This window comes from Excalfactoria chinensis, chromosome 1 (genome assembly GCF_039878825.1).
Source record: "Excalfactoria chinensis isolate bCotChi1 chromosome 1, bCotChi1.hap2, whole genome shotgun sequence".
NCBI lineage: Eukaryota > Metazoa > Chordata > Aves > Galliformes > Phasianidae > Excalfactoria > Excalfactoria chinensis.
In genome coordinates this window covers 180928901-180948802 of record NC_092825.1, presented here as the reverse complement: position 1 = coordinate 180948802, position 19902 = coordinate 180928901, and the positions used below count along the sequence as shown (strand labels likewise).

Sequence of the window (19902 nt, the reverse complement as noted above, 5' to 3'; positions counted from 1 at the left end):
GAGCCTAATTATTCTCTGGAAGGGAAACTAGAATTTTACCAGGAATTTCTCCACCTTCTTCCCTTTTGGGGAACTTTGGCCCCTAGTATCATCAAGACCTAAATATTGGTTCCGAGATCTTCAGATGTTGTGGACCGAATGAGTTTCAAGGAGTTGAATTTTTTGCTCTTTCTGAGATATAACTTGGTTTGTGCTTCATGTTGCTTATGGTTTGCTTTGTCATTAGGGAATTTATACTCAAAAGAGAACAGACCCCAAAAAGGTCAAGGAGGAGGTGGTGGATTTTGCACGTTTCAAGTGGCCTTTGCTGTTTTCTCGGTTTTACGAAGCCTTCAAATTCTCAGGTGAGTCAATAAAACACATACTGGGATTGGTGGGATGGTCAAAAGCAAAAGGAAGAAGAATTAGGGGCTCCATAGACAAGACCTAATGGATCATCAAGTGTTTTGAATGCACTGCTTTTTTGATGCATCCTCATTAGCAGTGGCTCAAGCCATGAGTCTGCCATTATTTCTATTATTAAAAATAACTGATTTTTCTTATTGCACCCTTCTTTGCAACATAGACTTTCTCTATACCATACCCTTAATGAACCAATTGTTTGTCTTGCCTTCAATCTAGGGCCAAGCCTACCTAAAAATGATGTGATTGTGGCTGTCAACTGGACAGGAGTGTACTTTGTGGATGAACAGGAGCAGGTTCTCTTGGAGCTCTCTTTCCCAGAGATCACAGCTGTGTCAAGCAGCAGGTAAACCTGCTAATGTTCTACCCCTAAAACAGTCTTTTTTCTTGATTTTGCCTTTTGATACCATTGTATTCCTTGTTTATATCTCCTATAACAACATATCCCAGAGGGGGAAAGCTGCAAGGACAGAGTTTCACCTTGGCCACCATTAAAGCAGATGAATACACTTTCACCTCCAACAATGCAGAGGATATCCGGGACCTGGTAGTGACATTCCTTGAGGGACTAAGAAAAAGATCCAAATATGTGGTCAGTCTCCAAGACAACCCAAACCCTGGTAAGTAAAAGATCCTGTCCAGTAGCAAATGCATAGGCATAATAATTACTCCAAAAAGACTTGCAATAATAATAATAATAATAATAATAATAATAATAATAATAATAATAATAATAATAATAATAATAATAAATGGTTGTTTTTCTTGTAGTGGGGGAAGAGTCTGGGTTCCTCAGCTTCCTCAAAGGAGATCTCATAGTTCTTGACCAAGACACAGGAGAACATGTGATGAATTCAGGGTGGGCGAATGGGTTCAATGAACGAACCAAGCAGAAAGGGGACTTTCCAACAGATTCTGTCTACGTCTTGCCTACTGTCACTATGCCTCCCCTGGAGATCGTGGTAAGCTGTCTTACAGAATAGCAATACTTGATGCAAAGCCTGAGGAGGTCAAAGTCTTTCTGAGCAGCTTAGCTCTTGTGAGAGTCTTTCTGACTACAATGTGGACCAGTGTGGCTAAGAGAGATGATGTGTTTTCTAAAGTACAAGTGATCTGCTGTAATAGTATCTTAGCCTTTCTTCTAGTCTCATCACTTTGAAAACCATGAGATTATGACTTGGCATATCTATGAATTCTTTCACATCTTTCCAGCTGGTGCAATTCTTTTTCAGTGTACTTAGGGTTGGAAGAAACCACCACATGCATTCATAGAGGAGTAGGTTCTAAAGCACATTCTCTTCATTAGAAAATGATCCCCACTATGGAAACATTTGTTATTCTTTGTATTAGTGACAAAGAATGGCACAGAGAAATGGCAGTTTTACAGTTCTTACTGTCTGAAGTTCTTACTGGCTGAAATTAGTGGGTTATTTTTACTCACCCATTGCCAGTCTCTTCATTTTGTTACTGCTTCCTATATATTGCATTGAGCATATGAGGTGACAGACAACTTTTCATCCCACAGGCATTGGTCACAATGACCCCTGACCAACGACAAGATGTTATCAGAACCTCCCAGATGGCAATTTCAGACAGTGAAGAGAGAGTGAAGCCATACACCTTGGAGGAATTTTCCTATGATTATTTCAGGTGATTTCTTTCAACCATCTTTAAAGAATACAGGAGTAGAAATCCATCTCCATGTAGCTTGGGAACCAGTAATTTGTTGGCTAATGGAAAAGGCTGTAGCTATCTTATCCTCTTGTGTGACTGTACAACAACAGCTTCCATTTTAGGTCATGGCATGAGTTATAATTGTACCACACACAGGGTTTTATGAATTAGGTGGAGACATTTTCATCTCAGCTCCAAAGCATACCCCACGGCTGCATGTAGCCTACCAGACTGACCCCAAAACTGCCCTTTCTGCTCAGAGGGGCTGGCAGTCCAAAGAGGCAGACCTAGTCCTCTAGGATGTCTTCATCCTGGTAGGCTTGTTCTACTAGGTAATATTCTTTCATTGTTGCTGCCCATCTTCCCACTGTCATCATCTTTCCTCTTGTGATTAGAAGGGGATTTTTTTTGTTGTTAGAAAAGTTTGATTGGGTATCAGTGCTTAAGTAGAGTCCAAAACAGACTTTTCTGTGCCCTAGAAAAGTCAAAATGGCTGTAGTTTGAGTAGAACTGGAGCTGTATACTTGCTAAAATGTATATTTCCATTTGGTTTAGGAGTTCACTAGTGAGGTGTTGTGAACAACCTTCCAGGTGAAACACAGGCCACACATACATAGTCCCTTTCATCTGTGTAACCTCTCCACTATTACTTTTCTTTGCCTTTGCCACCAGGCCTCCCCCTAAGCACACCCTGAGTAGAGTTATGATCACCAAGAGCCGTGGCAAGGACAAGCTGTGGTGTTACACCCGGGAACCCATCAAACAGCCCTTGCTGAAGAAGATCCTGGGTAGCGAGGAGCTGTCCCAAGAAGCTTGCATGGCCTTCATTGATATCCTTTTACTGCTTGGACAGCAGGACAATAGGTCTGACAAAGGGTGATCAGGCTCTTCAGGGACACAAATGAAGCCCATAGAAAGCCTTCTGTCCTCTCTTAAGAGGACTGTGTCACAGACTTTGCAATGGATCTGATTCTGCCATCTGTCTTCAAGCATCCTTGAATACAGGGAACAAGTTATTATAGAATCAAAGAATCATTAAGGTTGGAAAAGACCACTGAGATCATCTAGTCCAACCATCAGCCCATCCTCACCATGCTCACTAAATCACTAAACTGCTGAGTCTTTCTGGTACACGCTGCTTAGTGGCTAACTCAACAGTTCTTTTTTGGCTTACTTCAACTTTCCAAGATGCATCTGCTGTAAAGGGAGTAGACCTAACCATTGTGGTTGCAAACCAGTCCTCATAAACTCAGGGACAGGGTTTGGTAGCTGAATATTGCTTTACTTGGCAGAATAAAGGCAGCATGGAGATAGGCAAAGTGCAGATGTAGATCCAAACTGTGTTTTGGTGGGCTTTTCTCTAGGATCCAAACTTTATAGTTTGAACAGTTCCACTGGTATAAGCCTGATACTAATGCCTTTACTGCTATTATCACAACCACTCCTGTAGTTGAGTGTAGGTTGTCTTTACCACGTCATCAACAGAAGAGGTTCTCTAAACCTCCCGGTCAGCTAATCCTTAACTCCTGCCTCTCACCAGTGCTAAAGTATATGGGTGACTACCCATCCAAAAGGACCCGCTCAGTCAATGAGCTGACAGACCAAATATTTGAAGGTGCCTTGAAAGCTGAGCCTCTAAAGGATGAAATCTACTGCCAGACGCTGAAACAGCTCACAGACAACCACATCAAGTAAGAGTTGCCTGCTTTGCTTGTCCCAGAGACGCTAGCCTGTGTTGGGCAAAGCATGTCTGGTGCATTTTTCCTCCATTCTAGTGCTTCCATGCCGAGTTACTTTTTCTGTTCTGTATTTCTCCTAATTTAGGTACAGTGAAGAGAAAGGCTGGGAGCTGTTGTGGTTGTGCACAGGCCTTTTCCCTCCAAGTAACATCCTCCTGCCCCATGTCCAAAGGTTTCTTCAGTCCCGGAAACATCACCCATTGGCAGCAGACTGCATCCAGAGACTCCAGAAAGCCCTAAGGTACAACACCAAAAGACCTCCTAATCGTGACCATGTCACAGCATCCAAATATGCATGAGAAACAATAAGTAGGAGAAATTTTGGTGATTGGAGGGACAGTGAAATCTCACAGCCTCTGTCTTCATTCAACCAAGACTAATTAAGAGTGTGTCTGGTGGAGGATGTTGCTTATTCTGTGGCACCTCCTTCCTCCTGTTTTGCAGGAATGGGTCCAGAAAATACCCTCCCCATCTTGTGGAAGTGGAAGCCATTCAACACAAAACCACCCAAATTTTCCACAAGGTTTACTTTCCTGATGATACTGATGAGGTAAGCGGGACAGAAGGAAACTCTTAATTTTTGTCAGGACAGCTGTCCAAATTCTTACTAAAATCTTAGAAGAGATTTATTTTAATGCAGAAAAATTCAGCCTTCCCACAAGTGTTTGAACCAGAGCAGTGTCAGGAAAACCCATTCTTACCAGGATAGGAAACTGGAGCCTAGGGGTCTGATTTCCTGCCATTCACCTTTTCAAGACATAGGTGCAGAGTTGGCTCTCACTGGGGATTTTATAATACAGTCTCATCAAGAGAGGAATATTATATGTTCATCTCCATCCTCTTTCTCAGTGGTTCACAGACTTTGGCCATCAGTTATTTAGATCCTAGACTAGACTATACAGTCCACCAAACTCTGCCTAGCTAGGCACTCTGCTGAGGCTCCCAGTGACAGAGAAGGAGCTAGCAAGCAAGAAAATGCAATTATTCCTCATTCTTCTGACCTGAGGTGACACAGAAATCATGATACCTGCACTCAGAAATGTCTCATTAAGCATCTTTTACACAAATAAGACAGGTAGTGATATTGCTGGAAACAGATAGGCAGATTATTGAACTGCTATCTCATGTTACTGACTGGTATCCCAGTGAGGCTTGCTCTCTTCCATCATGCCCTTAGGTACATCTAAATCCTTGCATTTCCAGAGGAGTTCATGTGAAAAACAGTTCATATCCATGGGAGGATTTGACATTAGCTACGTATGCCCATGCTTGTCTGTTACAGGGATTTTAAGATATCTACTGGGACTTCCCATCACTCTCTCTGAGTTTTGGTGTTTTTTTATCATGTAACAAGCATGACACTGTTTTATACACATACATCTGTGTGAGAGCCAGGAGAAGGAGGAAGAGAGAACTTCTGTACTTGGATGTGGTCTCTTTGACCATGGAAGTCATCCAAGTGGGATGACAAAGCCTTGTCACTGTGGTACAACATGCATCTTTCTCACTCTCATGAGATGCAGAACGTGGATCCTGGTGGTTCAGGCTAACAGGGTCGTGTATGTGGTGGGTAGAAGTCTATATTCTTTGAACTGCTGTGAAATGAAGCACCTTAAATGGCCAGAGAAAACCAAGTCACTGAAAATTCTGAGAATAACTCAGAAAGTGGAAAATGGAGTGATATCATCAGTGAAGAAGCAACTGGGACAGATCAGCCTGGAGGTCTGTCTCTCCTGTAGACAAATAGGTCTGAGGTGTTACAACTGGATCAGAAAAAATCTCTTGCATTACCTTGGAAGCCCTACAGAAGTCAACACAGAGTGCAGATGTTGTATCCTGAATTGCAACATTTCACCAATAGTATGGCTGAACTTCTTCTACTAATGTACCTTTCCATGTGCAGAGCCACAGTCCACAAAGTCACTATTTTCATTGGTGGTGTGCACTCAAATCTCTTCATGCATCTAAACTTAGAGTTCCTCAAAGAGAGCATAAAACAGAAATTAATCTTGAGGTAGCAATGATAACTTTCTTCCTTTCTTTGTAGGCATTTGAGGTGGAGTCCAGCACAAAAGCAAAGGATTTCTGCCAGAACATCTCCAATAGATTGCTCCTAAAGTCTTCTGAAGGCTTCAGCCTCTTTGTCAAGATCTCTGACAAGGTGAGCGACCCACACTCACATTGTGGTAGTGCCAAAGCACTCAGTGCTTCATTTCCAGAGACTCAGTAGGTGTGCACTGCTAGAGCCAGAGCTATAAAACAGGTTGCCCAGAGATGTGGTGTTGGAAGTCTTGTCTTTGGATACATGCATGGCCAGGCTGGACCAGGTTCTGAGCAACCTGATCTAGCTTGTGCATGTACTTGTCCATTGCAGGAGGGTTGGTCTAGGTGACCTTTAATGGTCCCTTCCAACTCTGTAGCCCCACAAATATGATTAATTTCCCTGCAAGCATTTCTAAGTCAGATCTAACCTGCTACAGGTGAGATTTGCAGTATTATAGCCATGGTTACAGCAATCATCCTAAAAGGGAGAGGTCTCCTGTGTTGAGAACAGGTGGCCTTAATACCTGATAACACTGCAGTGTACTTGCTGATTTAGGGACCCAAATAGAACCATTCTATGTGCAGGATCTCACAGAGGAAAGGGGTAGAAAACCCAAGCCTGTTGTTGAGATGAGTTCATAAAAGATTAAATTAGGTGTTAGAGGGAAATTTTGCACAGAGAGGGCAGTGGAGGCACTGGCACAGGCTGCTCAGAGAGCTGTGGTACCCCCCATTCCTTGAGGTCTTCAAGGCCAGGACCTCAAGGCCTGAACTGCACACAGCAGAGGGTTCAAACTAGATGAACTTTAAAGTCCTTCCCAACTCAACCGTATAATTCTGTGATAAAGGACTAAGAAAAATGTGCAAGCGTAGAGCTGCTTTGGGCAACTGGAATAAATTTGTAGAAATAGTCATCATGGAGGGAAATTAATTGCTCCAGGAAAACAGGAAGCCACAATAAAGAGTAATAGAGGAAATTAGAGTGGTGGCTTTCTGACATCCACAGTCTGTAGTCCAGTTAGACGAAGCAGTGAGAAACAACCACAGGAGGTGGGACGATGTGCAGCCTTACCTGTGGCCTCTTGCTGCTTACCTGGTCTTCATAAGCATGTACTGTGCTCGCAGGTCATAAGTGTGCCCGAGGGAGATTTCTTCTTTGACTTTGTGAGACACCTGACGGACTGGATAAAGAAAGCAAGACCGGCAAAAGATGGTAACAGTGCCTTTTCTCCATTGTGGGTCACACACAGTCCTACTTGAGCCCTCTAGTCCTTTCAAAGGAGCCTACTGCCATTCTCCATTGGGACATTGCTGTGGCTGTGCTGACCCTGGGGATAATCACCTGTGGGATGAGGAAGGAGATGGTCTGTCTGGTGCTCACAGCATTGTTCTGATGTCTTCTCCCTGCTTCCTTCGTGCAGGTATAGTGCCTTCCCTCACCTACCAAGTGTTCTTCATGAAAAAGCTTTGGACCAACACAACGCCTGGAAAGGATTCAATGGCAGATTCCATCTTCCATTATTATCAGGTACTCTGAGAATCTGAAATAGCAGTGGAGACTTTGGCAGGTTTTAAGAGTGGAATTAAAAGACTGTTTATGTGCAGATAAAGACTTGCATTAAACAGAATATATTCTGCCTTAAACAGAGAGCTACAAAGAGCAGTCAGGTTACATGGCAAGGAATGGCCTTCATGCATTTTAGGTAACCCCTTCAGCTGGGAAGCAAGAAGTGGGAGAGTATGTCTTACTAGCAGCCTCAGCAGGGAGGCCAAATTCAGAAGCATTCTGAAGATTGTCTGCTCTTCCATTCTTGGAGATGAGCTGTGATAGCCCTAAAAGCCATTCAAGAAGCTGCAGCTTTTAGGCACTTGTTTCTTCTGAGGAGAAAGGGACACCTGCATGTCACAAAGCCCTCTCATAAGCACACATATGTTCCCTGTGTTCCTGTCTTGATAAAGCAATTATCCCATTATGACCATATCCCCTAATGCTTTAATTGTTTCTTATTATATTGCAATTTTTCATACATCTGATGGATTTCCAGTGACGTGAAGGGTGAACAAGACTATGTATATGTATATATACACACATATGCTATCTAAAAAAAGGACCACCCTATATAACTATATATAAGCTATATAAGCTTATATATATATATATATATATATATATAAGCTATATAACAGGTGGCTTTTTTAGATCAGAGATCTTTAGACAACCTCCATTTACCAGCAGAGAATGAAGGTCTGGGGTCACCCTCTCCATCCCTGAATTGCTGTCTCCCCTGCACAGGAGTTACCAAAGTATCTACGTGGTTACCATAAGTGTACGCGGGAAGAGGTCCTGCAGCTGGCAGCTCTCATCTATCGAGTGAAATTTGAGGATGACAAGTCCTATTTCCCCAGCATCCCTAAGCTCCTGAAGGAATTGGTGCCTCAGGACCTCGTCCGGCAGCTCTCTCCAGATGACTGGAAACGGGTAAAACAGCAGCTTTATTCTTACATCAGTCTAGGCTTGGGGAAGCCCACCATCTTGTGTCACTTGTCTGATGTTCAGCATTGAAGTGATGCTGCCAGAATGAGTGATCTGTGGTCCTTCTTGAGCCTTGGCAGAGCATGGCTCCCCATCAGCACCAAGAGGAGGAACTGTACATGTGTGTTTGGATGGGCAAGTCTAGAACGTAGAAGAATACAGATGCCTCACTGCCAAGAAACAGTCTTATAAGTATTTTATCTTTCCTAGGATTTGAACACAGCCATGTACCTAACCAACAATTTGTTGGTTTCTTCAGGAGAAAGTTCCTCAGTCCCCTCTGCTTCATAAATTGGAGATCAAAACTTACAGTCCCTACAGTAGAATGCAAATGGCCCATCAAAGAAAGGAGGACCTACCTTGGTTCCAGGTTTTGCTCCAGTCACCATCCAGTGGAAGCATTCATTGGTGCACAGACTGGAATCAACACCTATAAAACTTCTCTAGCTATCTTCTTAGTGGATGCCCCAAAACATGCCAAAAAAAAAAAAAAAAAAAACACTCTGAAGGCTAGAATTCAGTGCAGAGAGAACTGTTTGTAGGTTTACTACAGGCTGTGGTTTGTTAATGAATCTCAGTGAAAGCCAAATTACTATGTGAAGCAGTTATGGTTTCTGGTAGGATAGTCCATCTTTGTGTCATGATGCTCCTTCCTTGGAGAAATTCATGGTACTAGACAGTGCAAACCCTCCAGCTCTACTGTCTTCTCTGTTGCAGTCCATTGTGGCATACTACAATAAGCATGCAGGCAAAACAAGAGAAGAAGCCAAGCTTGCCTTCCTAAAGATTATCTTCAAGTGGCCTACATTTGGATCAGCATTCTTTGAAGTGAAGGTACTTGCCCTTCTTGGAGTTTTCCTGGCAACTTTGGGCTAAGTTCAGAAGTTCTGTATAATAAATGGGCTCCAGGCATACAGAGTTGTCCCAGTATTTGGTCTGAACTGGACTGGGACTACTCTGATGAGACAGGGAAAGAATGTGAGACTCTCCATCAGTAAAGGGCTGATAGAGTAATTTGTGCCTGCCCTGTCTCTTTGCAACACTAAGACACTGTAGAGCACTGTTGTATCTCAGTCATCTTTGGGTCTGTCCTCACACCTGTACTGCGGAAGAGGCAAGAGCCATTTGTTTTGTGAAGGGAAAGGGGAACATTAAGTTTTCCACTGGGTAGAAGATAATAAGTCTGGGGGTTTGCCATCCTGCCCCAACTCTTCCTTTCCTATGGTGGGATAGCTTTGGAAGATGTCAAAGAGGAGCAAGGAACTTCAGACTCTCTGTAGCTCACACAATTATCAGGTACATAGGAGATCTGTAATTATGACAGCCCAGACTATTACCAATACCTTAAAGGTTTCTATGTTTATCTTTAAATCATTAACTGGATAGCAGTTAATGAGCCAGAGGATGCTGGCAAGAAAAGACAGACAGTGAGGAAAAAGGAAATGAATTTGCACGTCTCTTACCCTGATCAGCTCATCTCATCTCATTTCCAACAGCAAACTACGGAGCCAAATTATCCAGAAATCCTTCTAATTGCCATCAATAAACATGGAGTCAGCCTCATTGATCCCAAAACCAAGGTAAGACTGAGGTCTTCACCAGATGCCCTTGAGCCAGCAGCCCAAAAGCTGTGTTATTTAGAGATACGGGAGTTCTCATTAAGCCTAGTTTGAACAACTGAATAGCCAGAAAAGATCCTGGAAAAGAAGAACTGACAGCAGCAACTCTTTGAGCCCTGTAAATGGAGAATATACGTACTCCTTCCTTAATCTTTTCACAGGCATTAGGGCTGGAGCTGGAGTACATGAGCTCCTGCTAGATACTTCCACCAACCACATGGCTTTCCCAGAACAGCCATCCTCCACAAGCGCTGGAGGATCCAGAGTCTTGCATTTCACTGCTGTTCCTTTGAGGCCATGGTACGGTCTCATTTCAACAGACATCCTTAGTCTGCTTTGAAGGAAAGAGAACAGGGACATGGAAGGTCCCCATGCTCTTCATAAAAGTTGAGGCTCTTGTCTGTTGACTCTCATCTTTGTGTTCCCACCAGGATATTCTCATCACTCATCCCTTCACCAAGATCTCCAATTGGAGCAGTGGCAACACGTACTTCCATATAACGATTGGCAACCTGGTGAGGGGAAGCAAGCTGCTCTGTGAGACATCCCTGGTAAGGAGGATTAAAGGTTATGGCACACACATAGAGGAAATTATGACTCTGGCAGGCCAAAATTAAATGCTTCCAGCAATCTGTGTCTCAGAGATTCTCTGAGCTGCAAGTGGTCTTGAAAATGAGCCCCCATCGTTGTTTGTTTCTTCTGGATTTTGGCACTGTAAGGTTATTATCTCAAAAATGGTGTTTTTTTAAATGTGGGTTAGACATCAAGTATTGGGATGTGTCAGGTATGTAAGGTCTCACCTCTGCCTTTGCATCCATGCAAGGTTTTACCAGGGCTCTCATTGGGTTCATATCCAAGTTACAGGCAAACCTGAGGTGCTTGGGGCATTGCCACCCCATGAGCATGGGATTTTTCTCCATACTAGTAGAGTGAAAAGCATAACAAATTGTAATGTAACAGGCTGCCCAGGGGGGTGGTGGAGTCACCATCCCTGGAGGTGTTCAAGAACCAAGAAGATGTGGCTCTGAGGGATGTGGTTAGTGAGAGTGGTGGGGATGGATTGGGTTGGACAAGATAGTGTTAGTAGTCTTTTCCAACTTTTATGGTTCTATGAAAGCAGATGTGGGCTCAAGGGGTGTACTTCTACAAAGGTTTTTTGTCAGTCTTGTCCCTACTCACAACACCAACAACGACAAAACTGCTTAGCAAATCTTAAACCCAAAGAATGAAGGATAAAAATCCCTGCCAGGCTTATTACTATTAACTTCGGACATCCTGTTTGGTGTTGCCCATTTGAAAATTGACTCCCTTTCCAAAGCTCTGAAAATCAGTAGCATCCTGAGAGAGTTTCACACTGCAGATTATTTGGCTTTTTATCCTTGTGTCAGTGTCATGACACCCAAGAAGAATGGTGGAAAAAGAGGAAAAAAGAAGGGAAAATACACCTGGACAAATGTAAATCTATAATGTATAGCAAGTGTGTTGATAAGGAATAAGCCAGAGGTTAAGTTTTACTATAAGGACGTGTAAGAACTTCTCTCTCTTCATCAGGGCTACAAGATGGATGATCTTCTGACCTCATACATCAGCCAGATGCTAACAGCCATGAGCAAGCAAAGGAGTGCAAAGGGTAGCAAGTGAACTGCACGAAGCCACTGGCATGTGGTGATGGGGCTAATTCACCAGCTGAGGGCTGTGGGATACCCATGCAGCTGGGGGAGAACCTTTGCCTCCCAGATGTGGAAGATGAGCCGAACACCATCAGGGAGTTCACTGGACTCTGACCTTGAGGGCTCCAATCCCACCACCCCTTCCAGCGAAGACGACTATCTCTGACCTCCCATCCTCCCTCCCCACCCTGACTACACCTGAACCTCAAAGAATTCCAGAGGACAACATTGCTCTCAGACAACGACTTGGGCAAAAAGACTCTGGCAGGAGGTTTGCCTGAACCCAATGGCTGGAATCACAAAGGCTCTGGGAAGAGGGTTTTTGTGTGTGTGCGTGTGTGTGGCTTGGTTTGGTTTGGTTTGATTTGTGTTGTGTTGTGTGTTTTTTAAGTGATAACAATTGGGATGCTAATGCCTTTTGGTGAGCTCATGGACGTTTTAGGTTTGAAGACAAGTAGCAGAGACCCAGTCCATCCTGGAAAGGTGTCCAATGAACACCACAGGGCTTGTTTTTTGACGTCAAAAATGAATGCACTGTGTTCTCAAGGACAGAAAGAGGAAGCAGGCTGGGAGGAGCACATTTTAACTAGGAATCAGAATAAACAAACCACTGATGTTAGAATATTAAAGTGCTGTCTGTGCAATGCTGGAAATATTTAACGAACAAACTTTAAAGTTTTGTTTCTTCCTCTATTTATTTTTTAAAACATTAAAAAGAAAGAAATCTTGCATTTTGTGCCGATATCTGGACAATGTCTTGGGGCTGAGGGTGACCTGCAGGACAATCCCTCACCCAAGGATTCCCCTGGAAACATGACCGCCAGCAACTAAGGCACATCTGTCCCAATTAAGGGCTCAGCTGGAAGAGAAGCGTGGAAGATGAATTACCTCCTTTTGCCTCAAGTCCAGACAGATTAATCCTGGGAGGATCTTTTCCACAAGCTTCAATATGGATGTGGGGATTTTGGTGTTCCCACTCTTAGAAGAATATGGCCAAGCCCATATACAGAAAGGATTCTGACCTTAACAGGGACTTGGACATCAACACTGGAAACAGCTAATGATTAGCTAATGATTTTGTTGTGCTTTTGTGTGTGTCACTGTATAAAATGGCTCTCTACCAGCCCCAGCTTGAGCCAGAACTGCTCACAGGTAGGGCAAGCCCTTGGTTTCAGTGGGCTTTTCTCTGCCTTTGGTTGGCCATACTCATCTGCTGGGTGCTTGTCTCATCTTCCACCCAGAAGCATGCATTGTGGAGCAGCTGGACCAGAGATGGGACCTGCCAGCAGAGAGGAGGCTAACCCACATTGTGTCTGGGAGAATAGAGGGGAAGGAGCATGGGGTGCCTTTCCAAAATCCAGGCTTCAAAAGGATCAGGTGCCTGGGCACATGGCATCAGGAGCTCTGGGAGTGTCCACCAAGATCTGATGCTGTTGTTACTAATGCTGAGTGGCTCCCAGTAGATGTGGGAGAACTCTCTCTGTCCTGTGCATTGGGCTGAGCTCAGCTGCACTCGTAGAAGTCAATATTGTGTGGCACCATATGTTGCTGGAGCTCAGCTGGGCTCAGTTCCTCAGCACCACAGCACTGCTTGTTGAACCACAAGGACAACAGCGTGTGGCTGGGATGCAGCAGTGACACTGGACCTTGGTTTCTCCACCAAAGCAAACACAATGCTGCGCAGAGATATTCACCCACTGGACAGAGCTGCCACAAAATCTCCTTCCTCCACCCCCTCCCTGCCTATGGCACTTTTTATTGGGATCATGGCAATACCAGCTAAGCCTGCACTGGGAGCCTTGCTGTCTCCCCAGCAAACATCTCCAGTGCTCCTCCCTCCCTTGCTGCCATGATCTGGCTGACCCAGGGGTTCCACCCACTCCTAGTCAAGCTTCCATCATCCTTACCACCACCATCACAAGTTTCTTGAGTTTCCAGCCATCCTTGCCTCTCCCAACAAGCTCAGTGCACATCGTAGAAATGTTTTTCAGTGCTGTCCTGGGGAGATTTCCCCCACAAAACTCCCTTATCCCCTCATTCACAGCTCTGTTGGCCTCTCACACACCCTATCATTTTGGGGGTGCTGGGACTGTGTGTGTGTGTGCCTGTGTGTCATATGTATTAGCACCTGCTGGCCTCTTTGTATTCACAACGAGCAATGTAACATGCAAAAACATGTGTCCAAGTGAAATACTCTAATTAAAAAGGCATAAAGTGACCTGTGGGAGGCTGTTCTGCACTCTGCAGCTGTGGTATCTCCAGGGGTGGAAGAGTGAGATCAGAGCTCTATTTCATTAAGGAGAGGACTTGTCTTTGTGTAGTGGGACTCCCGGTGAGAACATCCAGTGATGGGGAGCATATCATCAGTGTGCCTTGGTGCTTAAGGACATCATTTAATGAGCACGGTAGTGATGGGCTGACGATTGGACTTGAGGTCTTTTCCAACCTTTATGGTTGTATGACTATGTTATAAGTGAAATCTTCTCTTTATGGGCAAAACCCACTGGAGCCTTGGGAGTTCCCACTATTCATCCTCAAAGACAAGGCCTGGCTCCTCCACAAAGGCAAATTTTGAGCTGAATCTCTGGATATAGGAAGTGCTGGCTCAAGAGAACAGGAGGTAATGACCTTAAGTTGTACCAAGAGAGCTTCAAATTAGATATTAGGAAAAATATCAGAGTGGTGATGCACTGGCACAGGCTGCCCAGGGGGATTTAACACCATCATTAGCATCCTCTGCATGCTCTATAGATCCAGAGCTGCTCTACAGCAATCCTTTAACTCTCTTCAGAGGAAGCTAGTGCCTTTTTGCATTTCTAGCCTCCAAAATACTCGAAAATATCAAACTTTGAAAGGTTCAGCCCTTGTCAGCAGTGTTAAGTTTGAAATGTAGCACTTCCCTTTCACATTTCAGTTGTGATATAGGTTTATTTAGCAAAAAAACATTCTGCTGAATGGGGCTTATGTATGAGAAGACGCCTGTGGTCTGATTTTGGTAAAGATTACTGTGATGTTCTTCCCCTTTCTTCATCAGCTGAAATAAGAACAAAACAGGATAGGAGAGCCAAAATGTATTTAAAGTTGCACTTGCAATTTACAAAACAGTAATAATTGTTAAAAAGTGTTCAAGTAGAAATTTATGGCTTAAACCTGGGAGATGCTCAGCTCTCCTTTGCAGAGCAGAGTATTGTTTTCCTTCCCCGTGTGCCAGAAGCCACTGGGAGCCAATGAAAACTGAAATAAATCCCAGGATGCAGAGCAGGTATGAAGATCTTCCACGAGGGAAAAGAAAACTGTACATTTGGAGGAACCAGTTCACATGCAACAAAACGAAGAAAAGTGTTGTGATCTTGGTTGTAGTCCTGGTAATTACTTGGCCAAGGCACCAAAACTCCTTTTGCATTCATGGGGAATACTCCCTCACTGAAAGCCAGAGTGAGGAGGCTGTCCCATTTGGACTAATGGAAGGACTAGAGGAAGGAAAAGAAAAACCTAAGTTATAGACCCTGCTGAACCATCCAGCAGTGCTTGACCATCATGGTGGGGCTGGTGTGCTCTTGGGCTGGAGAAGACCTGAGAGGAGGAAGGGACTATGGGGACAAGGGAAACAAGGGCAGCCAAGTACAAGCAGTACCAGAGGATGCTCAGGGTGATTACCCTTTGAGATGCCAAACATCTCAAAAGGAAATAGTGGCTACTACATGGGTAATTCTAGGGAGGTTTAACCATCTCACTGTGGTGCACAGCTCACAGCTGAAACCCCATGTGTGCTCCCCTTCACCCTTGGGATCCCTGCCAGGGATGAGATGATGAGGAAAGCAGAGGGAGAAGTCAGTGTTCATCTCCATCAGGACCATGATGGCAAATGGCTCCTCCTTGTCAGAAGCCAATTAGCCCCTCTTGGCAGGCTGGATTTGCACTGCAGGAAGAGTGATCGAGGGATGCTCCAATCTCTGGATCTCAGTGAGATGGCAGATCTGCATCCTTCTTGCCCACATCAGGCCATGATGGTCGGCATGTTGCTGAGCTCTGGAAAAGAAGGCACATAGTAAGCTATCGAAATACACTGAGACAGCTTGGTTGGGTCATTTTGTCTCCTTTGGTTCAGAAACCTGGAGCATGGAAGCATTTCATAGGTGCCCAGGGATGTGGTGGATGCCCTGCCCCTCAGGACTTTCAAGGTGAGGCTGGATCAGGCTCTGGGCAACCTCATCTCACTGTGCATGTCCCTGTTCATGCAGGGGAGTTGGACTAGATGACCTTTAAAGGTCCCTTCCAACTCTAAGGATTCCACGATCTCCAAAACATATTGTTAATGTTAATTATAGAATCTGTCAAGATTGGTGGCCCCACTGGGCTCAGTCATGTCTCAGCACCATCACCAACCCATCAGTTATGCTCCATGGAAACTTCCCCAAGCAGGATCCAACTCCTGTCTCTCCTCACCCACTCACCTGTCCTGAACTTGTTGTAAGTACCACTCTCCAGCATTGGGTCACCTTCATGGGCACAGCAGGAGAAGCTCCGCTCTCGCCACCTGCATGGGACAAAGTTCCTGGGTCAGCTCCCTGTAGCCCTGGTCACCTTATTCTCCTTTGTTAGGGCTGGAACTGCCCAGGTATCTGGGGATTTGCTCAGGTCTTTAATGAGAAGGGAGCCTGGTTCATGCCTGTAATGCTTAAGTGTCCACACTTCACATGAGCAATAGCATTCTGAGGGCAACTTTGTGACTAAGCCCTGTTTTCTAGGAAAGACTTAAGGGATTACAGTCCTTACTTTGCAGCTGCTGGTTCCTAAGCAGACAAAGACATTTAAAAATTGTAAGTTTGGTGGTCTCATGAACCTGATAAACCAGATCATATAGGTCCCCAAGGCACAGCTGATGGCCCTGTGCTCCCAGAAGAACTGGGAATGCCCTTCTCCCATCATGCAATGGATGGCATGGGAAGATCTGGAGATGGTAATAACGTATTGCATGGGTGTTGTCATTTCAAACCATCTGATGCAACCTGCAGCCTTGGAAGCAAGGTGAAAGATGCTACAAGCAGGACTTGGGGTCAGGGTTGCAGAAAGCAGAGCAGGGTGAGCAGTTTCTGATCCAACCATGCTGCATCCAGCACCCTGATCCAAGTATTCCCAATAATCAAACATAGATAGTCATGAATAGCACAGGAGCAAAGAAAACACAGTGCTTGGCACACTCAGGTGTTTTCAGCTGGGTGGATGGGCTTCCTCATTGACTTTGACACATGTAGACAGAGAGACACAGGGTGCACAAATATTAACAATAAGAGCTTTCCACCTAATGCCTAAACTCTTAATATCTAAATTCCTAATCTAAATAGTAAGAGTAGAAAAATCAATTCCTTTTTCAGTTCATCAGCTTTGATAACTTATTTCTGTTGCTACTCTAAACCCACCACATCTATATTGAATCCTTCAGGTAAGTGAGTTGCCAAAGGGAAAGGAAAACAGGAAAGCAAGCAGGAGCAGTTTTTGGAGATTTTCGGGACACTTTCTCTCTTTCTTTCTTTTTTAAACAGTTCTTGAAGAAGAGCAGTTTTAACCCTTCAGGACATTGTAAGCATCCTTCCATTCCTCTACCAAGAGCAACAGATCAGGTTAGAAAGCAGTGGAGCCAGGAGTTGGACACAGTGATCCTGATGGATCTCTTCCAACTCAGGATATCAAATCTTTCCTATACAGATTTTCCATTTCTCCTTGATTCTGTGAAGTCAGTTGTTACCAGTGCAGAGCAAAGATGAGCGAGATGAGAAGCACTGAGGCCAGGTCTGTCAGGATCCACATGATGTTGTACTGCCGTGGTGTCTGGAAGAGAACAACAGAGAGTATGTCCAACACCACAAACACTGAAGCATGCAAAAAGCTGCTCGAGCTCCTTTTTACTGCTTGGCCATGGCGATCCAGCTACTGCATGTGCATGTGAAGTGATATACTTCAGGTGTATAAAGGAAGCATTTGGAAGCAGTCACTTGCCATTGGGTGTAGGTGCCAAGCCATCATCCTTTGTAAAAATAGATCTGTTGGGTGTCCAAGGAGATTGGATTGCTGCATTGCAGTGTAGTGAATACAGCACAGATTCCTTGTTTGTTCCTACGACATTAATATCAATTGATGGCATCTGGTTCCCCCTGCAAAACTGTCCTTGAGTGAAAACCACTGAGGGGCTGGGGTGGCTCCTGCTTTAAGTCTGGGACTTGTCCTCAGATTGGACCTCACCCACCCTCAGAAGGGATGAAAATGATTTATTTTTCTGGGTGAGAGACAGGAGCATTTTAAAATCTACTTCAAGAGTGTGAAACTGGTTATTCCAAGTGGTAACTTTTATGATGCAAGGACTCTGGTGAGAACATGGCACTCCTCAGCCCTACAGATTGTCAAAGGCAGAGTAGAGAATGGACAAACAACATGAAAAGCTCCTCCCTGCAAGGAAGGGTTGACTCTATGCTTTTTTCTTTTTGGCTGTTGACATCTGACCAAGTTTGTAAAGGAATACAGGAGTTCCTGCTCATTAGGAACTCCTGACTGCAGTAATGTTCTTTAGAATCTCAGAAATTGAAACTGTCATGCAGGAACCACATGAACCCTCAAAGCCTTTGTCCTTACACGAGTCTCACCAGGACTTGCTTTCCTTCATTTCCGACACAGACATGAAGCCCTACCAACCACAGTGCTTTTCTAAGGGCCAAGATAAAACAGGAGCTGGGGATGATGACATCTGCAGTGGCTCACAAGAACCAGACTCATGTTCAGTCCCTTTTATCCGTGAATGAATTGGCCCTCGATCTCTAAAGGTAACCATGAACATCCTACCCCCATTTTGTACCCTAGGAACAAGGGAGGACTACTGCTTACCATGAGGAAGAGTGGTTGGTTGAGGTTCTTCAGCATGTGGACAGCATTCGTGGTCACAGAGTGTGCCCCAGAGCACCAGGCCAGGGAGAAGAGCCAGGGCTCATTGATCACATAGAAATTGGTGGTGATGTTTGCCTCAGCATATTTCCTTTAAAAGATCAAGAGGCAATTGCCTTCATTAAGAAAAGCAAGGAGGTTAGTACTTGCTTTGGGCTGAATCAAGGAGAAATAGCAAATCTGTATAGGAAAGATTTGCTTTAGGACAAGAAATCAGGAGATACTTGAGTTCTACTCAGAAGATCTCCAGATCCTTGGAGGTGTACAAGAAACATGTAGGTGAGGTATTTAGGGACATGCTTTAGTGGGCAATACTGGTGACAGGGGGACAGCTGGACTAGATAATCTTAGAGATCTTTTCCAACCTTAATGATCCTATGATTATATGATTATATGACCCTGGTTGATTAAGTATGGACTTGAACTTGAGTAGGGAGGAGACTGGGGTTCAATTATGCCACTTCTTGTCCATAGTCAGGGTCAGCAGTGGGAGTGAATTAAAGCCCTTAACCTCCAAAAATGCAATAGAGATGGCCGTTTACCCCCAAGGAGTCCTTTCTAAAATGCTGTCGATCCCAGAGCTGGTCACTGGAGGGAGACATTGCCACAGACACAAGGCAAATGTTCTCTAGTCAGACCACAGAGAACACTTGGGTTTGAAACTGCAACCTACCGAATATCTTCACTGGACATTTCGGTGTAGGCCAGGTTGAGTTTGACAATATTATCCATCAACAGATCTTCAACCGGGGCCTTACTGCCCACGGTCTGCTGGAAGCCAGGAGCAACGGACTGAACAAAGGACCTCATGTCATTCTCTAGCCACAGGACCTGCAAACAACAAGAGGACCTTGTGAATTCACACTGAACTAACTAGTAATGGCCATGCCCTTCACTGAAATCTGGTACAGATAAAGTCTTGAGGGGCTTAACCCAGCCTGTCAAATAACATATTTCCTTCAATGATCAAAGAACATTTATTTGTTGGGTTTAAACTTGCTTCTTGATGAAAGTCATTTTCATCAAGAAATCAGTCTTCAGTGTTCCTTCTTATCGACTGGAAATCACTGAACATTTCCCATTGCCCTAACAAAAGAAGCAGTGTTTGAAATGAATGAAAAGGCAGCTTTGGTTAACAGGAAAGGCAATGGAAAGCATTCTCATGTCCCTTTCTCCCAGTGTGGGAGCAGGCACAGATCAACTTAACTCTCTGGAAATCAGTGAACACGTAACCTGGTTCACATGGATTCGGCATGTATCCTAAGCAGAGTGTTGCAAGGGGAAGGAGA

The 19902-nt window shown here is 44.4% G+C and overlaps 2 protein-coding genes across 4 annotated transcripts in view; one reads left to right on the top strand and one right to left on the bottom strand.

The window, feature by feature from the left end:
- Window positions 1–11677, top strand: part of MYO7A (myosin VIIA) — an 89951-nt gene extending 78274 nt beyond the window's left edge. The window contains exons 35-51 of the mRNA XM_072326991.1: window positions 227–344; window positions 622–748; window positions 853–1022; window positions 1174–1364; window positions 1928–2052; window positions 2749–2906; window positions 3614–3767; window positions 3901–4056; window positions 4260–4365; window positions 5863–5976; window positions 6984–7071; window positions 7280–7386; window positions 8152–8337; window positions 9109–9225; window positions 9888–9971; window positions 10442–10561; window positions 11562–11677. Of these exons, the coding sequence (XP_072183092.1) occupies window positions 227–344; window positions 622–748; window positions 853–1022; window positions 1174–1364; window positions 1928–2052; window positions 2749–2906; window positions 3614–3767; window positions 3901–4056; window positions 4260–4365; window positions 5863–5976; window positions 6984–7071; window positions 7280–7386; window positions 8152–8337; window positions 9109–9225; window positions 9888–9971; window positions 10442–10561; window positions 11562–11651 (2211 nt within the window). The 3' untranslated portion in view covers window positions 11652–11677. The remainder of the gene's footprint in view (window positions 1–226; window positions 345–621; window positions 749–852; window positions 1023–1173; window positions 1365–1927; window positions 2053–2748; window positions 2907–3613; window positions 3768–3900; window positions 4057–4259; window positions 4366–5862; window positions 5977–6983; window positions 7072–7279; window positions 7387–8151; window positions 8338–9108; window positions 9226–9887; window positions 9972–10441; window positions 10562–11561) is intronic.
- A 30-nt stretch (window positions 11678–11707) lies between these two features.
- The window catches only part of GDPD4 (glycerophosphodiester phosphodiesterase domain containing 4), a 33675-nt gene continuing 25480 nt past the window's right edge, over window positions 11708–19902 (bottom strand). Inside the window, exons 12-16 of one of the 3 annotated variants that reach the window (XM_072326990.1) lie at window positions 19287–19444; window positions 18557–18704; window positions 17427–17509; window positions 16135–16217; window positions 11708–15709 (exon numbers count right to left, since the gene is read on the bottom strand). In XM_072326990.1, coding sequence (XP_072183091.1) covers window positions 15678–15709; window positions 16135–16217; window positions 17427–17509; window positions 18557–18704; window positions 19287–19444 — 504 coding nt within the window. In that variant the 3' untranslated portion in view covers window positions 11708–15677. Of the gene's footprint in view, window positions 15710–16134; window positions 16218–17426; window positions 17510–18556; window positions 18730–19286; window positions 19445–19902 lie in introns of all 3 variants that reach the window. The other 2 variants (XR_011902644.1, XM_072326989.1) reach the window with 2 other exon arrangements.